The sequence below is a fragment of the Meles meles genome, chromosome 1 (genome assembly GCF_922984935.1).
Source record: "Meles meles chromosome 1, mMelMel3.1 paternal haplotype, whole genome shotgun sequence".
Classification (NCBI taxonomy): domain Eukaryota; kingdom Metazoa; phylum Chordata; class Mammalia; order Carnivora; family Mustelidae; genus Meles; species Meles meles.
The window spans coordinates 201,531,910-201,557,157 of record NC_060066.1 but is presented as its reverse complement, the minus strand read 5'-3'; the positions used below and the strand labels follow the sequence as shown (position 1 = coordinate 201,557,157).

At 57.4% G+C, this 25,248-nt stretch overlaps 2 protein-coding genes across 3 annotated transcripts in view; one reads left to right on the top strand and one right to left on the bottom strand.

The window, feature by feature from the left end:
- Positions 1-9,931, top strand: part of ALPL (alkaline phosphatase, biomineralization associated) — a 56,019-nt gene extending 46,088 nt beyond the window's left edge. For both annotated transcript variants that reach the window (XM_046026137.1, XM_046026146.1), the window contains exons 7-12: positions 1,427-1,570; positions 3,445-3,514; positions 5,710-5,844; positions 7,740-7,931; positions 8,387-8,506; positions 9,178-9,931. In XM_046026137.1, coding sequence (XP_045882093.1) covers positions 1,427-1,570; positions 3,445-3,514; positions 5,710-5,844; positions 7,740-7,931; positions 8,387-8,506; positions 9,178-9,443 — 927 coding nt within the window. In that variant the 3' untranslated portion in view covers positions 9,444-9,931. The remainder of the gene's footprint in view (positions 1-1,426; positions 1,571-3,444; positions 3,515-5,709; positions 5,845-7,739; positions 7,932-8,386; positions 8,507-9,177) is intronic.
- A 13,145-nt stretch (positions 9,932-23,076) lies between these two features.
- LOC123942574 (RAP1 GTPase activating protein) overlaps positions 23,077-25,248 on the bottom strand; it is a 49,311-nt gene continuing 47,139 nt past the window's right edge. The window contains 3 exon segments of the mRNA XM_046006588.1: positions 23,077-23,946; positions 23,949-24,105; positions 24,834-24,937. Of these exon segments, the coding sequence (XP_045862544.1) occupies positions 23,357-23,946; positions 23,949-24,105; positions 24,834-24,937 (851 nt within the window). The 3' untranslated portion in view covers positions 23,077-23,356.

Sequence of the window (25,248 nt, the reverse complement as noted above, 5' to 3'; positions counted from 1 at the left end):
ACTGCATTAACGCATTTCCCTCTGCGGCTATCCTGCCGGTGAGTGTTGTTCCATCTTACAGATGAGGAAACTGAGGCTCAGAGAGGGGAAGTGACAGGCCCTTGGTCCATAAGTGACTGAGTCAGAGTCAGACCCAAGTCTGACTTCCAAGTCCGTACGTACCCTTTCCAGTTCCCTATGACCCAGGCTGGCCCTGGGCGCCTTCCCCACGTCCGCTATCTGCCCGGACTCCTGGGTTCTCGGGAAGGAATGAAGCGGAAGGGAGACCTTGGAACCTAGGAAATGCCAGGCCTGGGACGGTGGATCTGAGGCCAGCCAGAGCCGGGCTCTGCTCTCCCAAGGTGTCCAGGGGCGGCGGCCTGGCCTGATGCCCGCGGTGACAGGAGGAGACCGGTGTGGTGGTCACCGCAGGCGGCGACTGTTATGCTCTTGGCCCCATTTTTAAAAATAGTCAGGACTTCAAACATGGACTCCCAAGGAAAACAAACAGTCCCGCGTCCGTCCGCCCACGCACACCAGCCGTGGTGAGTAAAATTAGCCTGGCGGGGACTACACAGACGTGAGCGCTGGCCGCTGTTTGCCCAGGCTCCCGGCCGGGCAGCCCCGAGACCTCCCTGGCAGCTGCCTCTTGCCTGCGGCATGCTGCTTCCCACTGAGGAGAGGAGGCTCTTGGCCTCCCCATTCTCAGCTCTGCAGATGGACCAGGGCCTCTGTGCTGGAGTCAGGGAGCCCTGGGTTCAAATCCTGACTAAGGCCGTGTGGCTTTAGGGGGGAAAATCCCCTACCTGTTTCTATTTCTTTAGTTGCAAAATGGGGACACAGGTTCCCTTGCAGCCTTGGTAATGAAGTTGATTAAGATAACATATCGGGGGGTGCCTGGGTGGCTCAGAGGGTTAAGCCTCTGCCTTCGGCTGGGGTCACGATCTCAGGGTCCTGGGATCGAGCCCCACATCGGGCTCTCTGTTCGGCGGGGGGCCTGTTTCCCCCTCTCTCTCTGCCTGCCTCTCTGCCTACTTGTGATCTCTCTCTCTCTCTGTGTCAAATAAATAAAATCTTGACAAAAAAAGAAAACATATCGGAAGTGTTTAGTGCCTGAGATACCATCAGCGCTCTGTAGACGATGTACTCTTAAGCTCCATAGACGCTGTACTCTTAAGCGAGCAGGAGCAGAGTCAGGCTTCTGGAAAGCTAGGTAAGAGAAGTTATCAGTACCTGCAACATTCCACACAGATGCCCCAAACCATGGTCCTCATATGTTCATGATATCATCTCCCCAAGAGGAAAAGCAGAGGCTCAGGGTGGGCAGTGTGGACTGAAACCAAGACTCTCCGAGCTGGAGAAGTGTCCACAGTATCCCCAGCGCCTCCAGGAGCCCAGCTCTTGAGGCTTGGAACCCTGGGGTACTGACGGTTCTTGTCCCCTATAGGTGATCATGGGGGGTGGCCGGAAGTACATGTTCCCCAAGAATAAAACTGATGTGGAGTATGAGATGGACGAGAAGTCCAGGGGCACGAGGCTGGACGGCCTGAACCTCATCGACATCTGGAAGAGCTTCAAACCAAGACACAAGGTAACCTGTCCCGGGGCCCCATGGCTACAGGGCTGGCTTGTGCTGGGAGGGGCTGGGCCCCGTCTCTCTGAGTCTTGATTTGTTTCCTCCTCTGTGGGGAGGGGGTCGTCATGCTTACCTTGATGGGCCCAAATGGTCTAAGAGACACGTGAATGGCACATAGTAGGTAATCAATCAGTTCCTCTCTCCAGGGGCGGGCACCCAGGGGAGCTAGCCAGGCAGTGAGGACTGTGGCCATGGAAGCACCTGCGTGGACACTCAAGCCCCTTGAGCCCCTACTGTGTGCAGGGCCCCTGGCTGGGCATGAATTCCAAAGGATGAATCAGATGGGCAAGGAATTGTGGATCACTGTGCACTTGGATGGCGAAGGGCCCAGGAGCTACGGGAACCCAGAGGGGACAGACCACAAGGGAGGGACTGACCAGCCCTGAGCAGGAGGAGGGGGAGGAGGGTTAGGGGAGTGAGCGATCCATGAGGGGAAGTGGAAGCCCTCCATCGTGACTTGGCTTTGGCCCCGGCCGTGAGGGCACGTGCTGGGAAAGAAAGGCCGGAGCCCTGGCAGGGCCCGAGTGCTGACTCCCTGCAGTGACTGTGGCAGCCGCTGGGCCTGGGGCAGATGGGGTCTGGAAATGACTGTGGTCAGGACTGAAGACAGTGGGGAGCGGCCTGGGAGCCACTTTGATGTCACTCTGGGGTTGGGTTTCTGAGGGTTCCAGGACTGGCCCCCGGGGGTGGGGGGAGCCTTGTGGGATGGGGATGGGCCAAAAGCAAGGTGGGGGCGGGGGCCTGAGGATGGCCCCGACAGGGTGGATGAGGGCGGGACTGAGCCACTTCGAACCCTTCCCATTTGTCTGAGTCAGCCCCGGCCAGGCCAGAGCCCCTTCCTGGCCCAAGCCAGAGGGACCCTGCTCCTCCCAGCCTCAGTTTCTCTACGTGGAACATGGGACCAGGGTTTAACCCTTCTAACCTGGGCAGGTGCTTAACCCTGGAGCTCAGTGTAGACTCTCAGAGGGAGAGCTTGGACCCTTCTAGAGTCAGACTCCCCTTTACCTCCTACTGGCTCTGCCGTCTGGATCTCAGTATCCTTGCTGCAAAATGGGAATAACTACTTTCCTCATAGGGCCCGTGTGAGTGACCGAATGAGGTAACAGGGAAACCAGCTCAGTGAAGCCGGGCACTTCCTCAGCCTTCCCGCCCTCCTTCCCATAATAGCCCCTGAGGCTCCAGAACCACAGATCCTGATGTCATTGCCCAGAGAAGGCAAGGGGCTGTCCTGAGGATGCACAGCCGATTCCCGGCTGTACCATGGCCCCCAGCCCAGCTGCTGAGTGGTGCCCTTTCTGGATAAGTCAGCCAGCTTCTTCCTGTGGCCTCTGCTTAGGGCAGCCACACTTCCTCACCCTCTCTGATGGGGTCACTGGTGCAGAGCTAGGGCTTCACGTCCTCCTTGACTGTCCACAACTTCCATCATATACCCAGTGCTTAGCTCTTGATGGACACTCCAGGCCCCTGGTGACCCGTATCTTCCTCTTCTTGCCTCCATGATCCGTCCCTGCTGTTTGAAACTCTCCTTTCTGACCCCAGGCGGTCACTGGCTTCTTGTCCTTCAGGGCCCCATGAGGACATCACGTCCACTAGGAAGCCCTCCCTGTTGCTGCCTCTGGGCTCACAGTGCTCCCTGGTCTCTCCATTCTCATTCCCCTGCATTAGAATTTCTTCTTTGTCATTTCTTGAAGGCAGATGATAGAGCCTTAAGGAGGGATTAGTAAAGGGGCTGAAGGAAACAAATATATTCCCTGAATCTCGGGACCAGCTGGGGTCAGTCCTCCCAACCCCCCAGCCCCCATGTGGCTGACAAAGGCCCTTTCTCCTAGCACTCTCACTACGTCTGGAACCGCACCGAGCTCCTGAGCCTCAACCCCAACACTGTGGACTATCTCTTGGGTAAGCGGGGTAGGGGTAGGGGGGAGGGGAGAGGTGGGATGAAGAATACCCAGCTGGGTGCCCTGCGGCTGGGGCTGTGAGTCCAGCACCTGTGGGGGCCAAGGCCCTAGCCTTCCCCCTACTCAGGGACCTTTGCTCTCAGGCTCTAGGACCTGGGAGAGGTGTGGAAAGGGTTCTGGTTCACAGAATTGGGCCTGAAATCTGCTGCTTGTGCAGAGTGAGTGGTGCCATTGAGCACAAAGGGAAACAGAAGCTCAGGTTGGGGAGGAGACTGGGATGTGCCCCTCAGCCCAGTAGCATCACGGCCCAGGTAAATCTGACCCCTGGCTGGGGCAGGAGGCCTGGAGCCAGCCCTGCTGTGTGGCCTGGGCAGAAGCCCGCCAGGCTGTCTGTTGATTTGACTGGAGGTCCTCCCCCAGGTAGTGGGGAGCATGGGAAAGGCCCTGGCTTGGTGAAATGAGGCCCTGAGCCCTGCCATGCCAACACCTGGGTCCCCTGTCCCACCTGGCTGTTGTGCCCAGTGAGTGGTGGCAAAATCTGCAAACCTTTCCCAAGGGGCAAGACCCTAGGTCCTGGGTGTGTGATTGGAGGTTATGGGTTCAAAGCTGGGCACCATGGAGGATCCCCCAGACACACACACACACACACACACACACACAGAGCTTATCTGGACGACAATCACTCTATGCCACACACAGGCCATGGAGAGCTGTATAAGTTCCCACGTAGCACAACAGGCCCCTTCGTGGACCTTAGAGCCTGAGTGCTAGGTTCAGATCCCACTCTACCACCTATAAGCTGTGCAACCTTGGGCAAGTGATTTCTCCTCTCTGCACCTCAGTTTTCCCTTCTGTAAAGTAGGAACGATGACTGTTCTGTAAGATGGGGCAAATGAGCTCAGGGTTGTTATGAGCACACAAGAGCCAATGCCTTGTGTAAGTTGCTTGTTATCTCCAAACAAATCATCTCCAAACAGTTTAAAGGAAGAGTAAGCCAAAAAATAAAATAAATGAAAAATAAGTAAAAAAACATAACAAAAGTAAACATTTATGACTACACACAGTTTCTTGGGATCAGGAATTTCGAGCAGCGTAGCTGGGTCTCCCATGAGGTTGCCATCATCCGAAGGCTTGACTGGGGCCGGGGATTCCAAAATGGCTTCCTCCCATGGTTAGCAAGTTGGTGCAGGCTATCGTCAGGAAGCCTCAGGTCCTCGCCACATGGAGATCTCTGTAGAGTTGGTGGGGTGTCCTTACAACATGGTGGCTTGTTTCAGGGCTGAAGCCATAATATTTTATGTCATGGCATGGAAGTCACATAGCATCATTTCTGTGGTGTTCTGTTGGGTACGCAGGATCGTCTTAGTGTAGGAGGGGACACACTAGGGTGTAAATGCAGAAGGCAGGGATTATTGGGCACGTGCGGCGCCATCTTGGAGGCTGGTGCCTCTGTGCTTCCAAAGCTCCTAGAAGGGCACATGGCACATAGCATTCTGTCCGTTGCACCTCTTGTCTGGCTGTACACACACTCACGGAAGGGGCAAGGTGTTCTGGAAGGAACATTGAGGGCAGGAAGCACCAACCTGGTACATGTGGACTCTTGTGACTTGGGCAAGGGATAGATCAGTCGTATTTCATAAGTGAAAAACTAAGCTCGGGGAACAGAAGGGACAATGAGCCAAAGCTTCTGCTACTTCCCTGCCCAGGGCACTATGGCTTTCAAGCCTGACCTATTCGTGACATGCAAGTACACACCCAAGCTGCCCCGTTGGGTCCATGGTCTTCTGCCCAGGGGGTTGCGGTGCTGTGTCTGGAGCCCTTCAGACCTGGGACTGCACCGATGGATTTTAAGTCCTGGATCGCCCACTTAGCAGCTGAAGATACCAAGCTACTGAGCACCTGTGCCTCAGTCTCCTCTGTAAAATGGACACAGCGATCCCCTTACCAGTCTCCTCTGTAAAATGCATGTGGTGATCCCCTCGCCATAGTGTGGCTGTGAAGGGGAAACGAGGCCGTGCTCCCACAATGCTGGGCACAGTTTGGACCTCCCTATGGACAGCTTCTTCCTGGCTTGCTCTAACCCCAATTTGTGTATGGGGAACCTGTGTTCCCTGAGACAGCCCAGGCTCCTTCGGGGGGGGAGAGGGTCCCCCTTGCAGGGTCACAGGAAAACCTCACCGTCTACATCCTCCTTAGGTCTCTTTGAACCTGTGGACTTGCAGTACGAGCTGAACAGGAACAATGTGACTGACCCGTCACTCTCCGAGATGGTGGAGATAGCCATCAAGATTCTGAACAAGAACCCCAAAGGCTTCTTCTTGCTGGTGGAAGGTAGGGCCCCAGGCTGCAGGCCACTTCCCTGGGAGCTTCTGGGTATATGGCCTTCGAGTCCGGGGATGGGGTGCTCCAACTCTCAAAGACAACCATCCACTTTTGGGGAGAGGACTAAATTCCTTTTGGGGAAGACGGGTTATGCATGGTGTTGAAACTCCCAGCCCAGCAAGCTGTTCTCCTTTAGGCATGAGAATCACCTGTCAGGCCAAGTAGTCCAGGAAGGCTTCCTAGAAGAGGAGATGGAAGCCTTCCTTTTGGGGGTCCCTCCCTGAGCTTCCCTCCTCCCAAAAGACAGGTCCAGGGTCCTCCACGTCAGATACTTACCAGTCTGAGGGAGCTCTCAGCTGGATGGCAGGCATCTGCTGTTACTACGCCCTTGTGAGGCCGAGGTCAGATTCATGACCCTGGGATGTCCCAGATCCCCCAGACTGGGAGAGTCGGTCCCTTTAGGAGTTGGCAGTGTTGTATGCCAATGTTTACGGGGTTTCCCAGCATGCAGGGAGCCCTAGAGTCAGGCTTTGGTTCTTTGCTGGTGCTGTATGACCTCTGCCCGAACATTTCTGTAAAATAAGGTAAAAAATTGTCTTAGAAATATTATTAGCATCCATTGCATTCAGAGACAGAAAGTACTTGGAACGGAGCCCAGCAGAAAATAAATCTTCGGTGTTTCTATTATTACCATTATTATGATTACACAATAGCCAAGTCAATAACAATTGAAGTGTGAGGAAGTGATAAAGTTTCCAGACTCTTCCAGACTTCTAACAGCTATTGTCTCCCATGGTTCCAGATGTTGCCTCACTGAACTCTCCCTGTACACACACACACACACACACACACTCACATTTGCACATACACACTCACCACACATATATACACCCAGGCCCCTCTGCCTTCCAGAGGCCAGCGGCCGGCTGCCTGGCTTGGCGGCTTTCTTGCCAAACCCCGGGGTTCCCACTCAAGCAAGGCGGTCTCAGCCTGGCCTGAACAGGCCTCTGACGCCAAGGACCCAGCCAGGAACCAGTGGTGGTGAACACGGGCTCCCCTGGGAGCAGTCCTCTTTGTGACTGCTCCCAAAACCACAACAAAGGAAGGACCCACCCTGCCAGCCTGCCAGGCCAGCGTGGTGAGGCTCAGGCCAATGGGAAGGGAGGACACCCAGGCTCAGGACCCTCAGAAGTGGGAGTGTCCACTCAGGCAGTGTCCTCCTGTTAGAGACAAGAAGGAGTCGCCTCAGGTCATGCAGCCCTTGGCCATCACGTTGAAGCCAGGCGCAAAGCCAGGCCTCTTGCACCCACCTAGGAGAGAGGTGGCACAGACTGCAGAGGCCTTTATGAAGGCCTGCCATGGGCACTGCCCAGGTATGGAGAATGAGAGTCACACCCAAGTTCAAATCCCAGTCATCCCACCTTGGGCACCTCACTTCTGCACCTAAGGCCTCAGTTGCCCCATCTGTAAATGGGGCTGGTTTTGTACCTGTTTCTGCCTAGGATTGTTATGAAGGGGAAACTAGACACCAGCTTGTTATGCCTGGCACTCAGTAGGCCCTTTGACACGCTTGTTCCATTTCCACCTGTCAGAGGTCTCTGACTCCTTCGAGGAGTTGGAGAAGCTGCTCTGAGGGCCGTGAGGGGTGCTGGACAGAGCACCAGCTTTTCAATCGGGTGGATCTGCCCTAAATCCTGACTTTGCTCTCTCCATGCATGGACCGTTGGTCCACAACCTGTCCCCACCGAGCCGCTGTAAAGGTTGCTCGGCGGCATGATGCGTCTGACGTGGTACTTGGCACGTGGCCATTCCCCATCAAAGAACGGTGCCTCTGGCGGTCATGTGACAGGACCTGGGGGTGCAGCTCTCCCCCTCACCCAAGGCCTTTGCCTTGGTGTCTCAAGGAGGCAGGATTGACCACGGGCATCATGAGGGCAAGGCCAAGCTGGCACTGCACGAGGCGGTGGAGATGGACCGGGCAATTGGGAAGGCAGGCACCATGACCTCCGTGGAAGACACGCTGACCGTCGTCACTGCGGACCACTCCCACGTCTTCACCTTTGGGGGGTACACCCCCCGTGGCAACTCTATCTTTGGTAAGTGGGCCTTGCTTGGGGTGGGCACTGGGCACTCCCGCGGTCTGCCATCGGGGAGCGGGAGTAGGGTGGGAGAGACAGCAAGCTCCGGCCCTGGCGCAGGTGGGACTCTGTGAGAATCGAGTAAGGAAGAGAAGGTAGTGTTGGGGGACGGGCGCCGTTACAGGATGAGGGGACAGAGTAAAGGGAGTGCTCAGGTGGGGGGCTGCATGGCCACCTGGGTGATGGGTGGGTAGAGGAATGAGAGAGGATGGATGCATGGCCTGGGGGGGATGGACGGCCATCGGGAGGAGTGTGGGCACCGTGAAAACGGAGGGGTAGTTGGTGGGAAATCAATCAGCTTGGGAAAGTGGCTTCATAGAGTGGTTCAAGGTTCTTCACAGGGGATCTAGGGATCGCCAAGCTGTAGTCTTGGTGCTCCAAGACGACCCCTGGGCCGATGCCTTCCTGCGCAGGCCTGGCCCCCATGGTGAGTGACACAGACAAGAAGCCCTTCACCTCCATCCTGTACGGCAATGGGCCTGGCTACAAGGTGGTAGGTGGCGAGCGTGAGAACGTCTCCATGGTGGACTACGGTGAGATGGCCCAAATCTGGGGCAGGGCACCCCATGGGGATGGGCCTGGGTATACTGTAGGCTTGTGGCCAAGGTTGGGGGAGGCTCTAAATAGCCAGGACTTGGATCAGAACAATCTCAGGTCAACTCCCCATCCGCTGTGGAGCAACTGTGTGACCTTGGATGTGCGGTTTTGCCTTTCCCAGCTTCCCTTTCTTCTGTGAAAGATTTCTGACTCCCAGGGTTGTCTGAAAGGCTTAACGTGGTTCCCAGCGCCTTTTGCTGTTACACCGCCAGTTCCACTGTGGCTGTAATTCCCCGGAGCTGAGTCTTCTCCGTGTGCCCCTCTAGTTCCGTATGGTTGAATGTTCATTTGCTCACGGTGGCCCCGGTGGTCCTTGAGGGTCTCACTGTACCGCTCTCAGCAAGCCCAGTGAGAGGCTCTCCTTGGTTCACTAAACGGCCCAGAGGAGGTGGATTTTTCCCTTCTGGGGGTCGAGGGGAGGCTTCTGTGTCAGAATAGACTCGGCCCCACATCCCACAGCCCTTGCACAAAGTGACGTCCCTGCCCCGAGCCTCTGTGTCCTCTATAGAAGGAGAGCATTCGAGCCAGCCTGGAAGGGCAGGGAGAAGCCACAGCAGAGCCCAGCCCCCCGGGCAGGCTCTCAGCAAGTGTTTCTTCTGGCCCACAGCTCACAACAACTACCAGGCTCAGTCCGCCGTGCCCCTGCGCTATGAGACCCATGGTGGGGAGGACGTCGCAGTCTTCGCCAAGGGTCCCATGGCGCACCTGCTGCACGGCGTCCATGAGCAGAACTACATTCCCCACGTGATGGCTTATGCGGCCTGCATCGGTGCCAACCAGGACCACTGTGCCTCGGCCAGCTCAGCAGTTGGCCCTTCTCCAGGGCCCCTCCTCCTCCTGCTGGCCCTGCTCCCCTTGGGCATCCTATTCTGAGGGCCCAGGGCCCAGGCACCCACCAGCCTATGACAGATGGCCAGCCTCCCCCCTCTCAGCACGGCCCACCGTCTGGGAGCCCGCCTCTCAAGGGCCAGGTAGGGGGGGCCCTTCACAGCCTCAACAGCTGCCAGAAAGAGGACCCAGGAAACCAAAGTCTGCTGCCCAGCCTCACTCCCCTCTGGAATCCTCCACTGGAGCCAGACCAGGTCCTGGCCTCCGGCCTCTACTCTCTTCCTGCTGCCCCTTGGGCCAACAGAGTAGGTTTCTCTGGGCAGGCAGAGAAGGCTGACTGCAGAAATTCTCAAAGCATCTTATTTTTCTAGCAAACACACTTCTCCAGACCTGGAGGTCCTGAAGCTTCCATGGAACATTCCGGATTTGACCTTCCCACTCCCCTCCCCTCTTGGAACCACCAGGTCCCATTGTGCTCATGTCCCTCCCTACCGGGGGAGACCTGGTTCTTCTCCCCAGGATGGGGGTTTGCTCACTCATCCCGGGGCTACCGAGGGCTCCCAGGAGGTGAGCTGGGACTGGCCGTCCGACCCCAGGGCTCCCTGGGCCGGGAAGAGCAGCCGGGACAGGCAGACATTTCTCAGCTCTTAACACACTTGCCCACTCCTCTCTGAAGGGACACTCCTGTTTGGAAAGCCAAAAAAAAAAAAAAAAATCTTTTTTTTTTCTCTTTTTGGTGTTGGTTAAAAGGGAACACAAAACATTTAAATAAAACTTTCCAAATATTTCTGAGGACAGAACTGAGTCTTTGTGGTCAGTGAGGAAGAGAGAGAAACAAGCTTGTTTCTCTGGGAGAAGACTGGACTCCAGGCCCGGGAGTGCGGGTGGCGTCGGGTCTGGAGGTAGGGGCCGCTTGCCGACCTGGGGCTTCACCACTCCGTACCTGTGTGATTTTGGGCAAATGGCTCTGTATCTCTGTGTCTCCCTTTTCTTAACAATAAAATGGGACATAGCCCAGTCCTGGGTTGCTGTGAAAATCCAAGAATAATGCTTCTGGGCCCTGAAATCCACAGCAAGAAGGCCTCCAAGGGGCCTAGGACACCCTTGCCACACAATGCTTACAGACAGAGCCGCATGCCCTGGCCCAGCGGAGCTATTCGTTCCTTAATTCATTTGTTCATTCATTCATTCATTCATTCATTCATTCATTCATTCAACAAATCCAGCTCACCCTTGAACAACACAGGTTTGAATTGCATGGGTCTACTTGCAGATTTTTTTGGATAAATACAGTTCTGTAAACTGTATTTTCCTTATGATTTCTAATAACATTTTCATTCCTGTAGCTGACTTTGTTGTAAGAATACAGTCTATACTACATATAACATACAAAATATGTGTTGACTGAGTGCTTATATTATCGGTAAGGCTGTTTGTAGTTCATTTTGGAGGGGGGAGTCAGAAATTACACATGGGGGCGCCTGGGTGGCTCAGTGGGTTAAAGCCTCTGCCTTTGGCTCAGGTCATGATCCCAGGGTCCTGGGATCGAGCCCCGCATCGCATCGGGCTCTCTGCTCAGCAGGGAGCCTGCTTCCTTTCCACTCTCTCTGCCTGCCTCTCTGCCTACCTGTGATCTCTGTCTGTCAAAATAAATAAAATCTTTAAAAAAAAAAAAAAGAAAGAAATTACACATGGATTTCTGACTGCTGGAAGTTGGCATCCCTCCCCCTCCTGTTCAAGCGCCAACTGCATTAAGCAGATGCTAGGCACTGTGGCAGGTCTTAACGAATTTTGCGGCAAAGCACACAGACCTTCGCAGAGCTTCAGCTCGGCTTGGCAGTTGTGATCTCTTTTTCCATTCCTAATTATCAGGCCTGGGCACTAGACTCAGGGTTGGACCTGACATGGGGTATTCAGGGTCCCCAGGTTTGCTCCTTGCCTTACTGCAATGACAGTCCCTGTAATTAGCTGGACAGAATGATTACCTATAATGGTAATCATCATAACCATTCCCGTCAATCGCTTACCATCTGCCAAGCTCTGTGCTTAATGCTTTATATGGAGTCGGTTAATCTGACCCTCACTAGGAAGTAGGCCCCCGTCATCCACATTTGTAGATGAGGAGACCGAGGGTCCAAGAGATGGTGTGACTGCTCAAGGTCCGCTAGGTTGCGAGGCTGGGATTTGAGTCCAGGTACATTCCATTCCAAAGCTCCTATACTCAAGATATCCTTTATTTGTATATAATACATTTCCAACCACTTGCCATTACGGTTCTGACGCAGCCAGTCCAGGTGACTCAACACACCACCGGTCAAGTGTGAGCTCGGAAAGCTGAGAGACCACATCGGAAGAGGGCCCTCCTTCAGGGAGAAAATGCAATCGAGCAGGTTTCTCTCTGAACTTCCCGGCAGTCCTGGCATAAAGGGGGACACAGCCACGCCAAGGCTGGCTCAGAAAAGTTAACCCACGTGCTCACATTCTCCCCAGGGCAAAGAGACCGCTCATACCACCTTCCCCATCATACCACCTTCCCTATTTTTGTCCTATCGCCACTATTATTTCCTAAACGCTTGTTTAAATGCACAGGTGAGGAGTCAGATTTTAAAAGTTCACCAGCACCACCTGAAATCAGCTTCCTTGTCCCAAGGTGTAAACGGTACTTTGTGTCTTGGGTTGGGTTCTCCAAGGGCAGACTCTGAGATTTGCGTGCAAGTGGTTTGTAAAAGGAGCCCAGAAGGTTGGGAAATGGGAAAGGGAAGGGAAGGAAGCTGATAAAAGGTAAGTTATGAAGCAGTTTGCCATCAAGGGCAACCAGGGCTCAGCCCACCCCATGGCCACCGGGAGACGCAGCAGAGGACACACCTCAATCCTCCCACCACCCGGCGAGGGAGCTGGGGCATTTATTCCCCAATTCCTCCCTCATTGCCTAAGGGCTGCTTCTTGGAAAGGGAACACCCTGACACTTCCAACACGCCCTTGAAGAGCTCAGAGAACCCCCACCCCTGCAATGTACTGAAACACCAAATGCTCAGAGGATGCCAACAGGGCACCATCAGCATCTGTGGAACTTCGGGATACACCGACGAGGTTGGAAAGCAGGGACCAGGAGTCAGAGATGGGGGAGCACGTCTCCATGAACGAGGTCAAGCCCCGGGCTGTGTCGAGCACGTAATGAACATTGGCTCCCATGAGGAGCAGGGGGCCCCTCCCACCCTGAGTCTGCCCCGTGGGCTTCAAGATGAATCCGTGGTGCTCGGGCACCCCATGCCCTAGGGCACTCTCACCCAAGCTGGGTCCCCACACCCTCAGGTCACTTGTCACCTTTACTGTAACTAATCCATGTCAGGGGGCGAGGCAGTGGTCCCAGCCCTGCCCACCAGCACCCATCAGAAGCTAAGGGTGAGTGTCCTCCTCCTTCAGCACGGGTTTCCAGGGCCCTCAGATGCTCTCTCAGGAGGAAAGAACAGAGAGGGGCTGACAAATCCACCTCTGTTCATCCGCATCACCCTTATCCTGTTAAAGAGAAATCCAGAATGGAACACAGTGAAGACTTTATTTCTATCTCAAACACGTGATGGTGCATCCGGCCAGGTGACAGGGACCCAGGCTCTTTCCATCTTGTGGCTCTGCCCTCCTCCGAGTCCCAGATGCTCTGTCTCACCAGAACTACCGAAGTCCTGTGAGCAGCACATCGATGGGGGGATCGAGGTGGGTAGGGATGCTTTTTAACCACTTCTTCCTGGAAATGACACATATTGCGTTCACTTTCATCCATTGGCGACAACTAGTCACGTGACCCCAACTAGCTGCACAAGAGGCTGGGACATGAAGTCTCTCTGGCTTTTTTTTTTTTTTAAAATGGGAAGATCTGGCTGGTAGGTAATTTCTGCAAGGTAATGGCTGATTGGAGCCAAGAGATGGCTGCCCATCCAGGGTACAGCTCTCCCTTTTGCCACGGTCCCCAGCACTCTTGGTATTCTGATGCTAAACCCCTTAAGACAGTGCTACCCCTCTGGTCCCGGTGGAGACTGAGCTCATGGCCCCTGCCTTACCCTGGGAGTAGGCGAGGCGCTCCGTCCTCGGAAAGCTCCTGTCTCAAGACACAGATTGCCAGAAGCCATCCCAGTGCAAGGAAGCTGGAAGCCGTGGGGCAGGGAGGGGGGGCCTGACCAGTGCAGGGAAAGTAACCAGTGAGCTGGGGCTTGACAGGCCAAGGAGTCCTGAGGCAGGACATGAGGGTACAGAGGGGACTTTGGAGGACACTGTGGGGACAGATGGGCGGGAAGTTCTCAGATGCCGTTCCAAGGAGCTGCAGGTGGACGGAGCACCTGGGGAGCTGGGGAATGAGCTTCATTTTTGAAAGATCATCTTGGCTGCCCAAGGAAAGTGCTAGAGCAGACCAGGCAGGAGAAACTGGGGCCTGGGAAATGGGGACGGGGAACAAACCCCAAATACGGGCCTGAGAGTCCCACTCCTGTTTGTCAAGGAGGAAGCTAGACCGGCACACGAATGAATAGGTCATTAGCAAATTGTTTGCTCTGAGATGGAGGGAAGGAGAGAGAATCATACCCAGAACATGCCACACACCCATCTAAGCACCCAGGACTCGGCCATGAAGTTGCCATCTTGAGGGTACACTTGTCACATACACTGCCCCCACCATCCTGTGAGGCAGGCGTTATCATCCCCATTTTGCAGATGAGAAGGGAGAGGATCAGCAGAGCACAGTGATCTGCTCAGGGCCCGTGGCTTGAAAGGGACAGCTGCAAGTTACACCTAGGTCTGCCTGGCTCCCAGCCCATGTCCCCTCCCTGGCCTCTGGGTGCTAATCTCTCCAAGGCAAACAACCCAGGCCCCACCAGCCGCAGAAGCCGTCAGATGGGGGTAGTAAGAGCCCCACACCAGTGGAGTTTATAATTAGCCCTGGTGGCTAACCCAAGACCTCCCAGCAAGATCTAGCACCAGCCGATCTGGGGGTGGGGGTGTGGGGGCTGGGGGGATTAAGTTCTCAGAAGGGGATTTGGGCTCCCGAGTTTCTGGAGTGTCTGGGTGGCTTGTTGGGGCTTCCTGGTGCTGCTGCCCGGCGTGGTTCCAGGCCCTCTTCTGCTCCTCTTCTGTGGGTGCCGGCCTCAGGGTGGGGTGCACACAGGCCCCACCAGCCAAGTGAGCGGCAGGCCGGGTTGGGGTCCACCACCAGCCAGGGCCACCTGTCCCTTCTACCCGTTGGAACACAGGCCGAGGATCACTGGAAGCCAAGCGGCGGGCACACTTGCCAACATTCCTATGGTGTCTCCCAGAGTGCCAGTCACGGTTCCCAGTACCTCACAGGCCCTGAACCCACTTATCCTCCCCACTACTCCCAGAGGGGGGTGGGCTGTGTCTGTCCCCCGTTTCCAGATGAATACAGGGAAGCAGAGAGAAACTGGTGACTTATGCAAAGCCGCACCACCAACAGGGGATGAAGGAGGGCCTGAGGCCAAGCACTGTGGCTCCTATCATCCTGTTTGCTCCTTTCGGTGGGGTAAGGAGCAGCAAGGAGGGGTCAGGAATGTAATGCAAAGGTGGCTGGGGTGGGATGTCCCTGGCAGAGGTCCTGTCCTATGGCGGTTTGTGTCCTTGTCATGCCCAGAGGCCTCCCGCAGAGCCCCCGCCTCCACCCGCCCAGGCCACGGTGGGCGGCTCCAGGGTCTCCGGGGTCAGCCCGGGCTTGCACATGCTGGCTGAGGGCCCTGGAATTAGCTTCCTGCCCACTCAGGTCAGACCCGGTTGGGGAACAATGGCAGTAGAGAGGCTGTGCCCCAACGACGCTACTGTCCTGACATCCACTCTCACGGCTGGTTTTGGCTCTTCGTGGGCCCTTTGCCTGAGGGATCTCCTGGGGCACAGGCCTCTTGCCACTGTCCCCCAGACAAAGCTCAGGGTTGGAGGCCGGAGAGGAACATGGACCAGAGAGGATGAGACATCAAGGTGAAGGTCACGCAATAAAATGCGTTAGACACGGAGGGAGATGTGGTCTGACGGATGCTTTGGAGAGATCGCTCTGGCAGCCATGCAGAGGAGGGCCCAGGGACGCCAGGAGTCGATGCTGGAGGGCAGTCTGGAGGCCTTTTTGTCGCTGGGGTGGGGAGGTGCCGGTGGCTTGGACCAGCCGAGTGTGGTGGTGGCAGGAAGCAGCTGGATCCCAGGCATGTTTGGGAGTCGAAGCCAGCGGGGCTTGCTGATGGGCTCACTGTGGGGAGCAGAGGAAATAGCGGAACTGGGGATGCCCCCTGGATTTTTGGCCTGAGCACCTGGGGGGAGCCATTTATGGATATGGGGGAAGAGATCTGGAGAGAAAATACAGACGTGGTTTGGATCATATTAGCTTAGAGATGTCCATTGGACGTGGGGGCAGACGTGCCCATAGGTAGTTGGGAAGGAAGAGTCTGGGGTTCAGTGGAGAAATTCCACTGGAGACAGAAGGGGGCTTGGGATGGTATTTGAAGCTGCAGGCCACAGAGAGAATATGGCGCATCCAAGATCCCAGCCAGCCAGTGGCCAGGATTTGAACTGGGGTCTGTCAGACTCCAAAACCCACAGGAGCCATTTCCACTCTGGCAGGTGTTCACCTCTGGGTTTCATCCAAAGTGTGTGTTGGGCAGGGAGGAGGTGGTGCCAGAAGCTTCTGGAAATGAATTTGGGAACAACTGAGAAACTTCCAGCCTGGGCTACCCACCCTACAGCGACTACCTATCCGGGCAGATGAGCTCTCATCAAGCATGGATTCCTGTCCCCTTCCCATTGTACAGATGGAGACACTGAGGTCCAGAGAAGCACAGAGCCAGGATTTAGGTCTTCTGCCTGACACCCTGACTTTTCCACCCGCCTCTGAGTTAGGCTCCTGTCTCAACCAACTCAATGGTTGGGTTGAAACCACCCAAAGAGACAATCCTGGAGGGGGAGAATGTTTCTCTTGAGGCCCTCAGATGGACCCAGGGTCTGGGGCCTTCCCTCCTGGGCTCCCCACAAGGCAGTGTTGACCCCATGCCCGCCTCTATCCCTTGTCCAGCCATCCCCAGGCTTCAGGACCCCTCCAGGTCCCTGGCAGGGGAGCCTCGAGCCTGGCCCCAGTCCCGGCTCCTGTCCCACAGCCCGGATCGAGCCCCTCTGGCCCCCGCACAGACCACCCAGCGCCAGGGCCTGGCAGAGCCCAGTGGGGCTGGCGGGCAGGGCTCCCGGGCTGGCCAGCCGCGGTCTGGCTCCACCCGAGGGGCTGTGGCCTGGGAACCGCTAGCTGTCTCCTCAGGGAAGCGGCTGGGATCTCCAGAACAAACAGGGAAACCACAGGCCCCTGCCCCACCCGAGCCCCACAGAGCTGCCTCTGGCCACGTCCACCAACACCCTGTTCTCCAGGCGCAGCCAGTGGGGAAGGAGCGGAATGGCTGTGGTCACATGTGGACAGAAAAAGCTGCGACGGGGGGCTTGGGCGATGCTTGCTGCTCCCGCAGAGCGCCCCCCCAGGAGGGGGGTTTGACCAAGCTGGGGATGGGGCGTGTCTCCTCAGCTTCAGGCTGAGAGCGACGCCCTGGAATCAAACAGATCTGGGTTCAAATCCGACCCGTGCCTCTTCCTAGATGAGCAGCCTTGGGTAAGTGACTACACTTCTCCGTGCCTCAGTTTCCTCTCTGAAAAGTGGTTCAGTGGCCCCTGCCTCCCACGGATGTAGTGAGATGACCCGGAGTCCTCCGGATGGAAAGTGCCTGGCTTGGGGCCTGACACACAGTCTACTCTTGGGAGACCCCAGTGCCTGACCTGTCACCGGCGCCATGACAGCTGGAACAATCCCAGGGGATTCCTGGGCCTGGCAGGGCAGGTCGGGACAACCTCCCTGATTCAGACCAGGTGGGGGATGGGGAGCATCTGACTCCACTAAAAGTCGCAATTAGAGCCCAATTTAAAGAAACGCTGTGTTAGTTCTTCCCAGGGCAGATGTGATTATAGGCTCGGAGCTAAACCGTTACTAACAGGATGACACACAGAAAGGCCCCTTCCAGGGCATGGAGGATGTCCAGCCCCAACCCCTCGTTGTACATCTGGGGGAACCGAGATCCGGGACAGGAAGTGACAGGCTCCAGCGCACACTGCAGGTTAGAGGGGGCCAGGCCCAAGCCATGCCTTCTGATGGCCACTCCAAGCTCTGTCCCTACCTCTCGCATTTCCCTGAAGGATTCATTGTTGCCTCTGGAGGCCAGAGGCACCTTGAAAGAGATGACATTCCCTGAGAAGGAGGGATGAGGGCTGAGATGATGAAATCTGAGCGCGACTGGCCATGAAGCCAGGGCCTCGGGGCCGGGGGCAGCTCCCTGACCGGTATGCAGGGACCTCATGAGGCGGACACTGCGGGTAACAACTCTGATCAGGAGGCGCCCCCGCCCCCGCAGCCCCCTTTGTGGGCAGGTACCATCTTCCACCTTTAGCTACTCCAGCGGGGGGCTGGGGGCCCCATCCCCACTGCAGGGATGGCAAAGTCCAGGTCCTCAGTCTCTTGCCCAGGACTGCACAGGGAGCCAGGGACAGTGCGGGCATTAGAACAGGTGCGCTCCTGTTAAGCCCAGACAATTTGCTATGGTCCTTTAGCCCAAGTCCCCAAGCGAGGTCATCTCAGCAAATGGTGACAGCAAATGGGTGAGTCAGGAATGAATGAATGAATGAATGAATGAGGGATGAAAAGGCTATTTAAGGGCCTCTGTTCTTGGGGAGGTGTGGGAGGGCACAGTCATTCCCTCCAGGGAGTCCCCTGAGATTAACAGCCCACAGGGAAATGGCCGAGTTTAGCTCTCCAGAAACGAGGGTCCCCAACGACCTGGGTCCCAGGAATTCCCCCGGCTGTCTGAGTGCCCCCGCGAAGGAACCCTGAGAACACCGCTGTGGTCTGCTCCTCCACTTTCGTCCCAAGCAACCCCCCAATGCCGTCAGCCGGAGGTCCTCCTGCCCTAGTCCCCACCTCCCGCCGCCGCTCTCTTGCCCAGGCTGAACTCCGGCTGAGAGCGGAGTCCGGGGCGGGGGAGCCATAGGGAAAAACTGGCCTCCTCTTTCCAGCCCCTTGTCCTTCACTCCCTTTCTGCGACTCACTTTGGGGAGCCCCCAGGATGGGGGTCTGCACACACCAGTTAGCGCCACGGAGCTTGCGCTGTAGGCTGCTGGAGCCCCCTGCTGGCCAGGCGTCCCCATCCCCACAGAGGTGGGGAAGATACTCATTCATTCAGAAAATAGTTATGAAGCCCCTACTATGGGCCAGGCCCCGGGTTAGACCCTGCGGCTCAGCAGGGAACATACACAGACCCTCCCGTCTATCCCTGTGGTTCCCTGTGTGGGGCTGGTGTTAGGGTCACAGCCCCCCGCCCCCAGGCTCCCAAGGACGGTCCCTACCACCAGAAAACTGAAATCTCCCTGTGGGCAGGAGGTGTGCCCCTGCCATGAGACAGGGCATGGTTGTGCTATCCCCCGGCCAAGCCTAGGACTCCCACAGGCTATAAAACCTGCCATTCCCGAGAAACCTCTCGGCTCACTCCTGGAGCCTCCCAAGGTTAGGGTTGCCAGATAAAATATAGGATGCCCAGTTAAACTTGAATTTCAAATAAACAAGGAATGATTTTTTAGTATAAGTATGTCCCAAATATTGCATGAGGTATACTTAAGCTAGAAATTATTTCTTGTTTATCTGAAATTCAAGTTTAACTGGGCTCTGTGTTTCTACTTGCTAAATCTGGCAACCCTACCCCTGGACCTCATTCCTTCTGTTGGCACCTGGCCTGTCCAGATGGCCCATGTCGTGCCTCGACATGGCCCCTGCCTGCCCCGTTATAGCTCCAGTCTGCCTCCAGGACCTCTGTCCTCCCCAACAGGCCCCTGGTTCCCAGATGGGCACCCAGTCCCACCTGGTATGCACGCTCCAGCCTATGGTCTGTGAGGAATGCTGTCTGACTGCCTTCCTGATGGGCCCAGAGAGAGGGGGACAGAGCCACCCCTGCAAAGAGGGACCTCAAGTGTCAGTGACAGAGAGAGACAGAGACCCAAAGGTTCCAGGGCTCTCCCTGAGTGGATCGGGGTAGAGGCTGGGCCCCTAAGCCCCAACATTGGACTTGGGACTCTGGGTCCTGGATGGGAAGGCCCTGAGAGGCAGCTCGGGGTCTCCCGCCCTAACAGGGCGAGGAGTCAGCCCCGGGTCCTGCTGCTCGCCCCTCACCCTGCTTCCCAGGGGCAACACAGGGACATTCATGGCTTCCCAGAAGGGCCTATGGGGCAGCCAGAGTGGCTTTTAAAATTAGCCTCCCTAACCAGATCTGGTTATTTCAGGAGGCTCCGTCCCTGGCTGTCCCCTGGGCAGGGCGGGTACAGGGAGGGAGGGAGGGACCTCTACATTCCAGGGTCCCTGGCTAAGTACCCCCTGTGGCCTAAGCAGTAGAGAACATCCAGGTCCGGGTCCCCTGGCGCAGGGCGGGCCTGGGCCTGCGGCCGTCTCTTTGGCAAAGTTGCCCAGGGTTTAGCCATGGATGACGGTGCACACCCCAGCTGCTATGGGATGGGGGAGGACCCCTCCTAGTGGGCATGGGTCTCAGGCCAGGCACCTCGGAAGCCATGACAGCCTCCTCACAGCAATAGGTAAGGCTTTGTCCTCCTTTTATAGGTGGTGAACCTGCGACCTGGACAGACAGGTACCAGCTCTGAGGCAGGGGAGACGGGTGTCGGGTCAGCCAGGCACCCAAGTCCCTCTACAGGAGGCCTCTTGCCTCCGGTGTCTGGAGACATCCCTGGCTGCCATTTCCACCGCCAGAGTTATTTCTAAGTAGAGTCTCTGGCTTCCCAGAGCCTGCCCCCCCCCCCCCAAGCCCTAATTCCAGCCTGGGGTCAGTGTCCTGGCCCGCCCTCCCCACCTCAGAACCCAGAGCGAGCCAAGAGCTGGCACGGGCCCAAGAGAAACCATCGGACACTTTGATCCTGGAGGCCAGCCTCCCTTGGCCCCACCTTTGGAGGCCGGGGAGGTGGGGATGGGTTGGGGCCGAGCCCGAAACTCAGCCCAGAGGTCTGCCCTGGCCACAGAGCGGGGCTGGTGTAGGCTGGGCCGGCAAAGGCAGGTTCTACATCTGCTGTGACAGACCCCCGGGACTCCGGCCCAGCCTCGGCGCGGAGCAGAGCGCATGCGGGGTGCGTGGGGAAGCACACAGGCAAGCCCCATTCTGAAAGGACGGTCAGTCCCGGCGAAGCCCGGGGAGCTGAGGCTCCAGGAGCAACTGGCTATCACACGTCCCCAAGGTCTGGACATCTGCGTCGGGCCGGCACGGGCTACTCCATCTTCCGCACAGGAAGCCGACCCCACACCCTCCGACGGGGCTGCTGTGTGGTCCCCGTTAACGACAAATCACTCCCCCCACCCCCAACACGTTCACTGTTTATAGAGCACACCCGGTGCTGGGGCTGCACCCCTGAATCCTCATGTCAGGGTACCCAAGTCAGAGCTATCAGCGCTCTCACTGTGCGGATGAGGAAACTGAGTCCCAGAGAGCCAAATTCATGTCCCCCAGGTCACAGAGAGAGGACGTAAAGGCACCCAGCTCTTGACCTTGGTGCTGAACTGCGGCTGCCTAACGCTAACCCTTCCGTGGTGGGGTGGGAGGAGGCCGGGCAACAGACAGAGGGGAGGAAGGAAGGTGACAGGGAGGCTTCAGGCTGCTGGACTGGGGTGAGGCTGTGCAGGGGTGGGTAGGGGACCCATGGAGCCCAGGGCAGCCTAGAGCCAAACTGGGCGGGCGGGGTTAGGGATTGGTTGTGAGTCACAGCCCCTGGGTGGCCCCAGACATCCTAGCGCCAGTGTCAGGAAAGACATGGCAGCCCCTTGGAAGGGGGAGGTGTGCGCTCACCCCTGTCCTGGGGAGGGCGTGGGGGTTGTGGCAGGCAGAGGAGAGGTCACAAAGCTGTCAGGAAGGCCAAGGCATGTGCCCCCCCTCAAGCTACTCTTCATCCTGCCCTCCTACTTCAGAGGGGACCCCCCCACCCAGTACCAAGGTTGGACTCCCCCGCCTCAGCCCCACACCCCATCAAGCCCTTCAGCCCAATGCTCATGTCCCCCGGGCCGGCCGGCCCACTGTCCCCAATGACGGCCTTCTCGACACTCCCTTCCCTGCCTGACATTGCCCAGCCCGGCAGCAACCCCAGCTTCGATGGCAATCTGGGTTTCAAACACTCCATGGCTCCCCACTGCCCTGAGCACAGACCCCTGGCCCCTTGGTCTGGCATTCAAGGCCACGTGGCTCTGGCCTCACCTCTACCCTGTCACCTTCCCATCACTCAGAACTGTTTGCAGGGCCCCTGGGTGGCCCCGTCGGCTGAACGCCCACCTCCACCTCTTGATTTTGGCTCAGGTCATGATCTCAGGGTCGTGAGATGAAGCCCCAGGTCGGGCTCTGTGCTCAGTGCAGAATCTGCTTAAGATTCTCTCTCCCGGGGCACCTGGGTGGCTTGGTGGGTTAAAGCCTCTGCCCTTGGCTAGGGCCATGATCCCAGGGTCCTGGGATTGAGCACCACATCGGGCTCTCTGCTCAGCAGGGAGCCTGCTTCCCCCCACCCCGCCTGCTTCTCTGTCTACTTGTGATCTCTGTCTGTCTAATAAATAAATTAAATCTTAAAAAAAAAAAAATTCTCTCACCCCTCACCCTCTGCCCCTCCACCCCCGTTCGTGAATGCTAAGTAAAGAAATACAGTCTTCAGCGGTGCCTGGGTGGCTCAGTGGGTTAAGTCTCTGTCTTCGGCTCAGGTCATGATCTCAGGGTCCTGGGATCGAGCCCCGCATCAGGCTCTCTGCTCAGTGGGAAGCCTGCTTCCCCCTCTCTCTATGCCTGCCTCTGCTCACTTGTGATCTCTCTCTCTATCAAATACATAAATAAAATCTTAAGAAAAAGAAAGATATACAATCTTAAAAAAAAAAAAAAATAGAACTGTTTGCTACCTTCCCAGTTCCAGGCACGCTGCTCCATCACATTTGCACCTGCGGTTCCCTGGCCCAGGGACCCTTTTTAGGCCTTTCCAGGATGCTCGGTGCTGCGGAGTCTGCTCCACGGCTCCCTCACCCAGGCTGGGCCCCCGGTTTGTGCACACCGCGGTCACGCCGTACCCTTGTTGTAACTGCCCAGCATCGTCCGTCCCCGTAAGCGATCCCTTGGCGCCCCCTGGTGGCCACATTGAGGAGATTCTTGGGCTTCCCTGAGCAACTGAAAGGAGAGCGAGAGGCGGTTCCCCCAGCACCCACTGTGTACCAATGAGCCAGGTGCTTGCTATACACCAGCTCGAGGAACCCCCATCACAAGCCCTGGGGACAGATACTCTCGCCCCCATTTCACTGCAGTGGAAACCGTGGCTCCAGTTTCTCAAGGCCCCCCAGCTAGAAAGAGATGGCGCGGGGAATCCAACCGAGGTCAGCCTGACTGCGGAGCGGTCTTCCTCCCCCTGCGCAGACGGGGAGCAGGGTGGAGGGAAGGGCAGCACGATGTGGGGAGGCACACAGAACCCGTAATTTGGCCATGGAGGTGCCCCTGCAGCTCTGAAGGGTGGGGTGAGGGGGACGGACAGGCTGGTACCCTGGAGGCCACTGAGATCTGTCTGGAGTCGGTCGGGTCCGCACAAAGCCAGGCCCGACCCGGGGTACAATAGCGATAAATAGAATTTATTTTGTACAACTGTTACTGACATACACACAGCCACGGGGGCTTCCAAAATGGGTGTTGGGGCCGGAAGGCTGGCCTTTGGTGTGGTGCCTAAAAAGTGTGGACAGACACACACAAGGATGTGGACACACAGCAGCTGGGCCTGGCTGCCCCCTCCGTGGGAGTTGGGTGGGGGGCGCAAAGGCGAGGCCCATAACTCTAGGCCAGCTGAGACCCCTCGACCTGGGGTGCCCAGAGCATGGGATGGCAGGGGTTAAGCTAGGTGCTGGCGGAGGAGCTAGATGGGTCCCTCTCCCCCTCAGGGGGCCACTTGTCTGTCAGGTGGAGGCAGTGGACAGGACCTGTGGTAGAGCTCGACGGTCCAGGAGGGGCAACGGGCATAGCCAGCTCCCAGCCCTTCAGCCCACCTGGGGTCCCAGGGAACCCAAGAAGCAAGGTAGGGTGATAGGGGGCCCCTAGGAGGATAGCCCCCATTCTGGGGCAGGTGCATGGAATCACAGTCTTCAATGACCTCTGAAATAATCTTGTCCATTTGCAGCAGAGGTACCCAGAGAGGGATGGGGACTTGCCCAAAGTCACACAGCAGAACCAAAATTGGAAGCCAGGACCTAGGACTCCCAGCCCAGCGCTCATTCCCCCAGATTTCACATCCCACTGCCTCCACAGTAGGCTGTGTACGCATGGAGATAGGTCAGTCCTCCCCTCCCATCCTGCTCCCCATGAGTCCAGAGGGGCACCCAGGTGTGATGAAGGGCCCGGGGTGGGGGCAAGCCAGGCCTGGGGTTCTGCTTCAACTGATCGCGGCCTGCCCCAGCCTCGGGGATAGGGATGATGCCGGCAGCTTCCCCCTCCCAGGTCTGGATGGCTCCGCCCTGCAGAGACAGCCCAGACGGGTGGCCAAGGTGGGGGCAGGGGACAGCCCACAGGCTGGTGCTGGCCTTGGGAGCAGAGGGCCTAGCCACCTGGACTCGACACAGCATCTTCACCTTGTGCTTCTGCGGCCGCATCTGCAAGGTAAAGGGAGATGAACACGCCACGAATCAGGGAGAGAAGCGGGAAGGGCCCACCCCTGCGGTCCCAGGCTCTGTCTCCGGGTCTTCCCGTCCCACTGGGAATCCCCCAGGCTCTTTCCTCCCAGCAATTCCCCAAGTCCCTCGCAGGCTCCCACCAAATCCTCCCAGAACTGGTGGCAGGAGGTGAGGCAGCAGCCATTGGACCCACTACACAGATAAGGAAACCAAGTCTCCGAGAGGGGCCGGCGACCTCCGGAGTCCCACCCAACCTCTGAGGGGCGGAAGGTTCCAATCCAGGTCCACAGATGATAGAGGAACAAGGAGGAGTCACGCCCCCTTCCCGCCCACCCCTGCCCCTTCCCGCCCTCTCCACACCAAACAAGAGCCAAGGACTGGGTCTGACCTGCTCAGTGTCACCTTCAGAACGGGAGCCTGGCTAACAGCCCTGCACAGACAGAGTGCGGGTGAGGCAGGAGATAGGACAGATGGCAACACGGGGCAGGAGACACAGGACAGATGACAACACCGGGCAGGAGACATAGACAAGCAGAAGACACGGGCTGCCCCTGGGGCCAGATGAACCCAGCCCCTCCTGGCCTCAGGGGACCTCTTGGTCTGGCACCCACCCCCAGTCCCCTTGGACACCTGTCCCCTTTCCCCAGCAGCAGACCCCCTGCTGGAGGAGTGTTCTCACCGGGCAGCCCCTGGGCGGCGGCACCTACCAGCTGGGATGTGTGCTGCTCAGACGCCTCCAGCTGGATCTTGATCTCGGGACACGCAGGGTCCCCCGACTTGCCGGCGTCGGGATGGGGTGACCGTGAGGGGCCTGGGGAGGGGGGCAGGAGGGAGCCACCTCACTGGCCGCGGGGAGGCACCAGGGAGAGGGACGCATGGATGGGTGGTAGGCGCTGGTGCTCCGCGCCCCCACCGAGTCCTTCCCTCAGGGAATCCCCCTCTCCTCCCTTCCTGACCCCTCCTCCATCATCCCCCAAGAGACCTCCAGAAGCCAGCAGAAGCCAGCAGCCCTCTTGGGGAGATAATGACCCACCCATGGTCCCCGCTGTGTTGTCGGGGGCAGGCCCATCACACACCCACCGCCTGGGGTGTGAGGAGTGGTCTCGACCCTCTGTGCCTCTC